At 37.7% G+C, this 11,021-nt stretch overlaps 2 protein-coding genes across 2 annotated transcripts; one reads left to right on the forward strand and one right to left on the reverse strand.

The window, feature by feature from the left end:
- Positions 1-1,153: 1,153 nt before the first annotated feature.
- LOC120016542 (DNA damage-repair/toleration protein DRT100-like) lies at positions 1,154-2,565 on the forward strand. Its single transcript, XM_038869366.1, has one exon. The coding sequence runs from the start codon at positions 1,257-1,259 to the stop codon at positions 2,352-2,354; it is 1,098 nt and encodes a 365-aa protein (XP_038725294.1). The 5' UTR covers positions 1,154-1,256; the 3' UTR covers positions 2,355-2,565.
- A 910-nt stretch (positions 2,566-3,475) lies between these two features.
- On the reverse strand, positions 3,476-9,290 carry LOC119979994. The gene is made up of 12 exons (XM_038822631.1): positions 8,516-9,290; positions 8,095-8,297; positions 7,818-8,015; positions 7,217-7,288; positions 6,814-6,909; positions 6,419-6,498; positions 6,140-6,215; positions 5,566-5,776; positions 5,123-5,319; positions 4,844-4,949; positions 4,523-4,612; positions 3,476-4,416 (listed from the first exon to the last, which is right to left on the reverse strand). Exons 1-12 carry the CDS (start codon positions 9,030-9,032, stop codon positions 3,659-3,661), a joined length of 2,604 nt encoding a protein of 867 aa, XP_038678559.1. The 5' UTR covers positions 9,033-9,290; the 3' UTR covers positions 3,476-3,658.
- Positions 9,291-11,021: the final 1,731 nt, after the last annotated feature.

An 11,021-nucleotide genomic window follows, 5' to 3' on the forward strand; every position in this document is an offset into this window, starting at 1 on the left:
TGTACAATCCCAAAGTAATAGTTTATATACCGACTTCTTATGGCCCTATATTGAATAAAAGACATCTTCCAAGTTTCCTTAATTTAGCCATCTGCACAAAAATGTAAGTTCAATTTTCTGCATGAACTCCTTTTACATTTGCATGGTTTTTTTGTACCGTTTTCATTACATGGATTTAGTAAGCATGACCCAACTTTGTCCGAAAGACTTGTGGGCTCGAACATGACGCGTGGTCATGAACACATGGGCTTGCTTGACTACCTCTACATATATGTGGTTCTGTTTTAACCTCAATTATTGATATATATATCATCTCCTCTCTATCCTACATTCTTGGCCATATCTTTATAATTTTATAAAAACACTATAATTATATACTAGATTTCAATAAAAAAATTAAATTATTGCTTGCAAATTTATTTGTAATTTTAGGTTTTGTTTAAGTTTTAAACCGACTGTTGGACGATTTCAAATATTATGATGGATGCCTTACTTCAAAAAATGAGATTCAAAAGAAATTAGAAAGTCTTGAGTTCGCATATTGAATACTCGTTGAAAAATTGGGTCATATGATATTAGATCCTAGAGGATAATACATTAAGTTGTTGAAATTGGCTCTCACATCCCCACTCTTGAAGCTCTTCTTAATAAAAGATAAAACTCGGACTTGAATTCAGAGAGAACCATACCGTTGATTGTATGGGGCTGTTTGGGAGTGCCGTGAGGTGCGGTGTGGTGTTGTGAGTTATAAAACTGTGGTGTTGTGAGGTGAGTTGGAACGTAAAAAACTGTTTGGCGTATCACTTTTAAAACTGTGATGCGGTGCCGTGAGGTATGTTTGGGGTATCTAAATTACTGTTATATTAGATGACTAATAATATTAATATAATATCGCTTAAGGTTTACATTGCCAAACTCATACATTGAATTGGGACATCCATATAAGAATTTTAATGAACGAGAACGACATTTTACTATACCAATCTTCTATATAAATATTTAAAACCTCTCAAGACATCGCACATGAATGGGATAAGATAGTGAATTTGAACCTTTGATCTGACAGTTGACATCGCTGACGTAGCAAGAATCCAAATGAAAATTCATAGAAGCCGATATCAGGGTCAAAATCGTCCAAATTCCAAAATCCTGATCCCATCTATAAATGACCACGTAGTCTAATCCTCATCCCCATGCCCATGCTGAACTAAGCAGAATAGAACAACTCCTCGACGAACATACAGAGCACACCTAACATGACTACTCTCTTCTACATTTCTCTTATAATACTCTCTGTTGCTTCCGCCGTTAACTCCTGCCCGCCGTCAGATCGGGCAGCTCTTTTGGCCTTCAAGAACGCCCTCCACGAGCCTTACCTCGGCATCTTCAATTCATGGAAGGGCACCGACTGTTGCCACAACTGGTACGGCGTCACTTGCGACCCGGAATCAAAACGGGTAGCAGATATTAGCCTCCGGGGAGAGTCGGAGGACCCGATATTCCAACGCGCTAAACGCACCGGTTACATGACCGGGTACATCTCCCCCTCAATTTGCAGGCTCACTCGTCTCTCTAGCCTCATCATCGCCGACTGGAAGGGAATCTCCGGTGAGCTCCCGAGATGCTTTTCGAAGTTGCCATTCCTCCGTGTTCTCGACGTCGTCGGGAACAGCATCTCTGGCTATATCCCAGCCGATATTGGCCGTCTCCACCGGCTCACCGTACTCAACCTTGCCGACAACCTCATCGCCGGTGGAATCCCGTTGTCGTTGACGAACTTATCAAGCTTGATGCACCTCGATGTGCGTAACAACCGGCTTACCGGATTGTTGCCCCAGAATTTCGGCCGGCTCGGGATGCTGAGCCGGGCTTTGTTGAGCCGTAACCAAATCAGTGGACGGATACCGCCTTCCATAACAACCATTTATCGTCTCGCCGATTTAGATCTCTCAATGAACCAAATATCGGGCCAAATCCCTGCTTCTTTAGGTAAAATGGCTGTTCTGGCGACCCTGAATCTTGATTTTAACAAATTAACCGGGCCAATCCCGGCTACTTTGTTAAATTCGGGTATTAGTAACCTGAATTTGAGCTCAAACTCACTAGAGGGAATATTACCGGACGTTTTCGGTCCGAGATCTTATTTTACGGTTCTGGACTTATCGCATAACAATTTGAAGGGTCCGATCCCCGAATCGTTCTCGAAGGCGTCGTTTATAGGGCACTTAGATTTGAGTCACAACCATTTGTGTGGAGCGATTCCGTTGGGGTCGCCGTTCAATCACCTTGAAGCGTCTTCGTTTGCTTTCAATGATTGTCTTTGTGGGAAGCCGCTTCTCCCATGTCGGCATTAATATGTTTCGGCGGAAATATAGAGAGTTATTTCTTCTTCTTTGGCGACCGATATATTTAGTGAATATATATGTTCGTATTATTATTGTTTTTTTTATAAGAAATATGTTTGTGTTATTAAGTTGATCAGAATGTTGTGTTTAGTTACTCGGTAACGGAAGATCGAAATTTAATGTATTATGCACTACAATGAAGGAAGGTCCAATTGTCTTATTATTATTATTCTCCTTATTCACTCTGTAGTCTTCTGTACACATACTTTCGTAGATTGTTTTGGATTTGAATGCTAGACTTGATAAATATGTGGGGCCAGTGCACGTGAAGATTCAGTGAAGAGATTAATGAGTCTTTCTATACCTCTGCATTTAAAGAAGTACTAACTACAAGAAAAGGGTGAAAATATTAACTTGTTTAATTAATGAACGACCAACTCAGTGAAATGCATTGCAATACTGCATGAGTTGAGTCATGAGTATTTTCGTAGGAGCTGGGATTATAGAAAAAGTTGACACCCAGTGCTTTAAGTTTCTGAGGATTAATATTTAATATTACATGTCTAATGAATGCCTTAATGGGCTACATATTGGGTTGCTGTTGTTCCTGGACCAAACATGGTCCACATCCGATACCTTACTTTTTTGGGCTTGGCCCATATTACCTTAAACAAGATGAGCTCAGAGAGGGTAAACTGTAGTCACACCCCTACATTTACTAAAGACACCTGTCAACTGATTTTTATAAGGGATGATCATCTTAATTTGCGGTGTTTTTAGTAAACTTAAGGGTGTGACTAAAGTTACCCCTCAAAGAGAGCTTCAGCTCCTGCCCAGAAATCAAGATACCCATATTTATTTGGGTTTTAGGGCCGAATGAATAAACAGGCCTAGCCCAACTACGAAGGCAGAAAGTACGATCCTGAGATATCAGCAGGTCTCCAAGACTCGAACCATTTAAGGTTTAGTCATCAAGACAACTTTTCTGTGGCAGTTTCCAGGCTGAACAGAAAGAAAGAAAAATAACTTCCGAATAGAGAGGGAGACACAGAGAGAGAGAGTACAAACTACAAAGAACCATAAATTACTTAATTTGTATGCTGATTTTAATCCAATGAAATCACTTGAAGGAGACAGAAACATTGAAGCCTCTTCCTTCCAGGAATTGAGCCATATTTTCCTGCTCTCAAATTTATTGAGAAATACTAATTATTATCTTACATAGTTACCATGGACGAAAAATGCAAGGAAATTATTTATTTTCTATCAACATACACCTCTCCTCTGTGCCTCCAATCTAACTCTAACCCTAACTATGGCTGAATGTTGAAATACACAGTATAAGATTCATCCCTCAAAGACAGTAATGGCTCCAGGAGAAAGTTTCTCTCTCCACCTTTTGCCACAAAGCTGATACTGTGATACTCACTCAAGCCTTTACTCATTTTAAAGCTGGCTGCTTCGTGACTAAATTCGGCCTTCGATGACGTTGATTGGCAGTGAAGCTTCAAGCTTGCGCCCGAGTTATAACTCTCAGCACTATATACAAAGCATCCTTTATTGCTTTCTGATTCCAAGGATACAGCTCCCTCGTTTCCATCCAAGCCTTCAACCAACCGGTAAACAGAAGAGCCCTTGCTACTATCCGAGTCTGCAATTGCAACCACAAGGTTCTCATCTTTCCCTTGCGAGAATACGAGGAATCCCGGAAAATCTATAGGTTCTAGCATGACAGATTTTCCAATGGCAACTTCGTTTGTTGAAACTGGCGAGGCAGTTGAGTCCTTTACAATGACTCTGAAAGTGGCATGTATGGAAGAATCTGTGCCAGCTTTAGGAGATGTTTCCATCGTAATGGTTTGGTTTGAGTTTGTTAAGACAAAAGTTGATTTTCCAGAGTCTTGGGAGAAAGAAAACAAATTGTTGTTGTAATCGGCAGGGACGGGAGTTAACAAGTCAGAAAGAGAGGTAGCTGAACCAGTTTTGATATCCCAGTCACCGTGGCTATGACCCGCAAGGAGATAAGGGCCATAGAGTATTGCTTTAAGTGAAGCATACTGATCACGGTCATCTGAATATCATTTGAAAAAAGTTCAAACTTCTGTGGGAAGGTACACAGCCACAGCTATCCGTGTGATATAAAAAAAGTGAAATTACTAGATAAGAACAAGAGGTACCTTTAATAGCTTCTGTTCTCAAATTAATGGGAAGCTGAAGAGTTAGTTTGTCGTCCGTGCTCCATTTTCTAGTGACTGTCAGGAAGTTACCTGCGTCGGGAATGAAGAACCAGAAAACTCTTCAAGGCTTGCTCCAGAGTTCAACAACCAAATTTTAACAAACTAGCAATTCCAACTGGTTACTTAGCAATCTGAATATGTAGGGACACAAATCACGCTGACAAGAGGCTCGAGATGAGAATTGAAGGGAAAAACAAAATTACAGCAAAAGTAGAATCAATTCGACAGGAAGAAAAAAAAAAAAGCATATGTAGAACACACCTGGTGCTGGAAGTTCCAAAATGTCAGCATTTACTGTTGCCTTCGCACCATCTGAGTGTGACCAAATTGGTATTCTGAGATTCAATGTTGATGATTGGAGAGCCCCCTGCATATACAGATAATTTATGAATTATGATGGTTAGACTCTCCTCTAATCAAAATTTGTAAATATTCGACCCTTCATGAGAACGAACACTAAAAATTCTCTCAATTACCATAACCAAAGCATGAATATTAAGTCTTATAAGGCTGCTAGAACAAGTAACTTAGGAAAAATACCTCGTTTGCGGAAACTGTAAATGTTACCCGAAGGTAAGGATCCCAGGAAACAACAGGATCAACTTTCTGATTAAGCACAATCTTTCCAGAGGTCCAATCAACTGAGCTCGAAATATACTGGATGATGTAAAGGCCTGGAGTTTCTCCTTCCTCTTCAAAATATATGGAATCCCCCAACTTTGAGAATGATTCAATTCCTGCAAAACACAAATAATAGAGCCATTAGATGGCTAGCTCAACTAAAGATGAGTAAAATCCATTGCTAAAGACTGAAAAATCAGAGGATTTATTTTAGTCAAAATTGGAAAAGAAGGTTAAATACTTGCTCAAAAGAACATTATACAAGAGAAACTATCAGATTTCAGGAATTAACAAAATGTTGACATTCGAAGGATTCATATTTAGAGAGTCAAAAAACATTGAAGTGGGCATCTAGTGCATACCTGTACCATAGCAGCACCAAAAAGAATCAAACGGGGTTCCCCATCGATGGTAGCTTTTGTCCTTGGAACCTCCAGGAGCCATTGGAAGCATGTAAATCATAACTCCAGGCTCTGTCCCTCTTTGTATTCCTAGAACTCCGTTGGTCAGAGCACGCTCATAATAATCTGCATATTCCATTTGTTTGGACCATCTAAAAAGGTGGCGAGACACCTAATATGTCAAATAAAAATGATGATAATCAGAGCAGCTCTATGCTAATCTAATATGAACTACAATCTGAGTGGAAATGGCTACATCATGCAGCAAAAAGTAAACCTCTAAGAAAGCTGAATTATTAACTACTAGTAGCACACCAGTTCTCTGTTGAAATTAGGAGAGAATATTACGTAGAATATTACGTTTCCTGTAAATATTCCCTTTGATAACATCTATTTAAATCCCTATCTTAATTGTGAAGTACTGAATAGAAAACGAAAAGAGCAGTGAAAGATTATGCAGCCAAGATGCATTTTGAGAGGACTGTGGTGCAAACCTGCATCATTACCCAAAAAACTCGAAAAACAATTGCCATACCTTCAGCATGTTATAAGTCGTGCATGATTCTTCATTCTCTGACTGTAGAAAGCTTGCCAATCGCTTTGGTTCCCGCCTTCTCATAGGTTTGCAGCAATGGAATTAGAAAATGCATGAACAGAAAAAATGATATTGAAATTCGATAATCAGGCAAAAGTAGTACATGTAAAGCTTCAAACTACTTGTTCCAAATCAACATCGCAACCGCAGGGGAATTTTAGGCAGAAGGAAAAGCTTACTCACGAGGAAAATGAAAAAGGTAAATGTCAATATCAGTACCAGAACTCGCTGATTGACGTCCCTCCCGTAGCGAAGCTGTGAGAGGAGTTCACGATGTCCATGAAGAATTTCCCCACTTCCTAGCATCACAAAATTTAAAGGGGAGATACTAACTTAATTATTAAAGAATCAAGCAGAGATCCTTATAAACCATATTTCATGCAACCAACCCATACAAAGAGTAAGTTACACTTAATGAATCTGATGCCATGGATTCTGTTTTCATGTTTTACAAAACAATTAATCCAGTGCATCAAAAACAAAACTATCTTGACTTTTAAGTTTAAGTGACCACTTAAAATGTGTTTCAAGCTCATCGACTACTGCGATATACTTGTGGGCTCAGAAAAAAGTGCATGCAATAGATTTTCCAGGGTTCATTAAGAAAAATTTACCATATAAAGTGGATCGCCAGTGACTTCATAACGCCTTTGCGTTCCTATCACAATTGGGATATGTGTATTGGAGTGGAAATGAGCTATGTCATCAGCCTGCAAGCAAAACAAATAGCAGTATCTGAATGCATCCATACGAGTTTCTATCATCCATATCCATGCAGTAAGATTCCATGCCCATCAAGGGAGAAAAATCAGAGCAGAAGAAGAGAGAGAGACCAAAAGGAGAAACGAGGGAATGATACTAAATTGATTGTATAAAGTACTTGGTTTTTCGGTATAAAAGGAAAAGATGAAATGGTATTAAACAATAAAAATTATTTTTATTCTCTCTAAAGATATCAAATCAGTAGAACTTAGCAGCAACATGAAGCCAATAAATAACAGTGCTAATTCCAATTACCTGTACTGCAAGCACTCCAAGAAAGCACGGTTTATCGAAAAGGTGCGCCAACAGTAAATGTTTCGGATCCCCCTGTGGAAACAGAACAAAAAACCTCATTCTAAGGAACTGAAGCACATAATTAAGTCAGAATTTGGAAACCATATAGAAAATATGGAAGTAGAAAGCCATATCTATTCCAGCAGTAGAAACTAGTTGACTGAAAGCATTAACACACAATAAAACCAGATGATATATGACATTAGGATAATTGGAGACTTCATGTGCCAAAACATGCTACACTACGGGAACTCAATTCAGGCTTTGGGGGCACAAGACCTGCTTAATGATTATGCTGGGTGGCATATACTGCGTCATGTTAAAAAAATCCAAATAATCTTTTACTCCACATTTGATTATCTGCTAATGGAAACTGATCAATGTATGAACATTGAACAGCATTCATTTCAAGATGTAGTAATGCCCTCCATAAATGCTTTCCATCAAGAATTACAGGATGTGATGAATTTTAAAACATAATTTTGCAGAGTACAATGCCAAAGAAGCGTTCTTAAATGGCTGTATGCTGATTACTAATTTTTTTTTTTACAACTCTACCTACCGTTATGCTGAATAACCTGTAAAGGACATCATTCATGCCGCCAGTTTCTTCATTGAGCGACGTATAGTGTTGTTCCACACTGTTCTTTGCTATAACATTCTGAACGCGATTGTAGAAGTACTCAGCCATCCAAGTTGCCATTTTTAAAGCTTGAGGATGATCAGCAAATGTATGCTGATCCAATAGACCAGCAAATATCTGTCAAAGGAGACAAGTTAAAGGCTAATTCTGTGTTCTAAATAATCAAATTGCATCTCCAGAGAAAATTAAACTCTACCTTGTGAATGGTGTAATATGGAGCCCAGACAGGTTTTATAGCTTCAAAACGGTCAAATTGCTCGGATGGAAAAGCAGAAAGGTATCCAGTGCCCATCTTATTCTGGCATTCAGAAAGAGCGGAGACTACTGCAAACATTTTCTCTTTAAGAGTATCATTATGAGTGCTAGCCCACATTTGTGCTGATGCACTCAAGTAATGCCCTTCAAGATTAAAACAGTAAATTATTTACCACTGAATTGATACGAGGAATTTGGTCAGTTATTTGGAAGAAAAATATCAGAAAGCCTAAACACCAAAACAACTTTTCCATGGCAGAAAACAGAAAACATATTATCTATGAAAAATAACACAATACAAACATGTGAGTACGTTAATAGTAGACAGTAGCATTCATAATCAACAAGAATCAAAAGCTGACCTACAAAATGACCGCGAAGCTCACAATTCTTTTTCTCCCATCCCTCATAAGGTGTGTTTCGTGTTGGCAGTCCTGCTGTCTTCCTAAAGCTCCAAACCAACCTATCCACATCCAACATCAACAAATACTCCAAATTTGTTTGCTGTGCCTGCCAATGTATCGAACTTGGATCCAATCTAACACTATGCAATGAAACTTCGTTTAGGAAATTCCCTGCTGGCTTGAAGCCCTGATTCTTGATATTCTTATACATCATTGCCCACTCAAATTCATCTTCTTCTCTCAACATCTTTCTTGGTAGCAAATTAAACCAAACCGAGTCATCGGTTGGTGTTAGATGGTAGTGCTCAAACATCTGTTCTTTCAGTGACTCATTGTGAGATTCCAGGAGTTCATATCTAAAGGTATGTGATGATAGCTCAGTGGGAATGTTTGTACACTCCTTCCCTAAAGCATGACCACAAAAACCCAGAAACAGAATGGTAAATAACAACTTAGAAGACTCGAAAAGCTTCATTTTTTGCAATAGGCCAGAACGAGAATACCCAATTTTGAGTAAAATCAGATCAGAGATTAATCATAATAGCACTATTTATAGACTGTCCAACTGTGAAAATTCAATCACAGAGGTATAGAACAGACTTTTGGGGTTTCAAGATAACAAACACTTGGATGATCAAAATCCACCTCTTCTTGAGAAAAGAAACCCGCAAGAGAGTGAGTAGGACAAACACCAGAGTTAAAGCTGGAACTGAAGGACAAATACTGAAATCAAAAAAAAAAATATATATATATATATGAGAGAAATGCTTAGAGAGTGGTAAAACCCGTGAGAGCTATTTATAGTCAGCGGTAGCAAACTAGCTAACAATGCAAGTAAGAGTCCAACAAATCAAGCTCTAATACATCTCGTGAAGGGTAACAATTTGATTCTTTCTGAGTAAGAAACAAAAAAAACCATAAAATTCAATGTAATAAAAACAAGATTCGCATTCAAACCCAGATAAATTAATAAGGAAATACAGCGACAATGAACGGTGACAGAGAAGAATCACAAGGACATCCGGTGTCGTTTTTCAAGGGAGTGGGTACGTGAATCTCTGAATTTAGGAAACTCTGGGAAGGGCAAGTCCTCCTTTACAGCTAATCCACCCAGGATTTGTTTCTAACGTGGTTGTTTATAGAATCTCAAATCGAAAATATAGTCAAATATCAATTTTTTTTTTCTATAGGCCCCTTCTGTGTTGCTCGTTGACACAAAGAGTGGGGAGCAACCGTACCTCTTCAAAACTGACACTTTTAACGTTTCCTTTCCTTTTAATAAATAATAATATTTAATTTTTTTTCTAGTCTTTTAAAAATCTTTATCCACAATTGCTTGTAGAAAATATTTGTGACCATTTATTTTTCTTAATCTTATTCAGTGTTTTTAGTCTTTTGTCGCTTAGCATTTAATGAAAAGATAAAGAATTTGAGTAATCCAAATTCGAGGACCAGTCAGTAATGGACGAAGGAATGGTGTTCACTTAGCTTCCAAAATAGTCTTTGTATTTTGCTTTCAAAGAAGATAATGAAGGACAAGTACTTCTTCGAAACTCAAAATCAGAGAAATATTTTCAAGATAATAATCCTGAAAAAAAAAGAGGAGGAATAATAGGAAGACACTCTTTATGTGACAGAAATGGAAAGAGTTTTATTTTATGGAACACTAAATTGTTAAAAAGTATTGTGGGAAGAGATTAGGTTAGTCATAATTGTTATTTAAGTACTACTCCCTCCGTCTCATTTTAATTGTCCTCTATTCTTTTTTGGGATGTCCCAAAATGCATGCCCATTTTAATAAATTAAAACTAATTTCATCCATTTTTCCCATATTACCTTTTTTACCCTTAAATTGAAAATCTAATGGAGTGAATTCCCAAAGAGTCATTGACATTTTAATTGTCCTCTATAAATGAGGGTATAAATGTCAAATTGAAGGGGAGTAATGAAATTTCTTAAATTGTGTGTAAAATTGAAGGGGACAATTAAAATTAGACGGAGGGAGTATAAAAGTCTACGTATAAAAAACTGTGCTAAAAATCTTAATCAATCAGTAAGTATTGATAGTATAGATAGCCTAGTTGGTGTATGGATTCAATAGTTATTGAGTTCGATTTTCACTAAGAATAATATTCTTATAGTCATAAGTTGGGTTTCGACTTAATTTACTCTATTGTTAGACCGAATGTTGAAATTAGTAAAAGTAGTATGAGCCGTGGGGAGAAAACAAAAATACGCCGTGGGAAAAATAGACCAAAAATTGCTACAAAGTGAATTTGTCTTGTTGCTGGGGATGGGATAAGAAATCAAATATTTCCCAATAATGTATTGGTACTTGGATCCAGTTTATTTGGAAAAGCCAACTTCATATTATTACAATAAGAATGTGGCTATAAATTATTCATATCATTATTATTAAAGATATTTTTTCAGATAGAGAAAACAGAAAAAAGAACAAAAAGTA

Source organism: Tripterygium wilfordii, chromosome 15 (assembly GCF_013401445.1).
Source record: "Tripterygium wilfordii isolate XIE 37 chromosome 15, ASM1340144v1, whole genome shotgun sequence".
NCBI lineage: Eukaryota > Viridiplantae > Streptophyta > Magnoliopsida > Celastrales > Celastraceae > Tripterygium > Tripterygium wilfordii.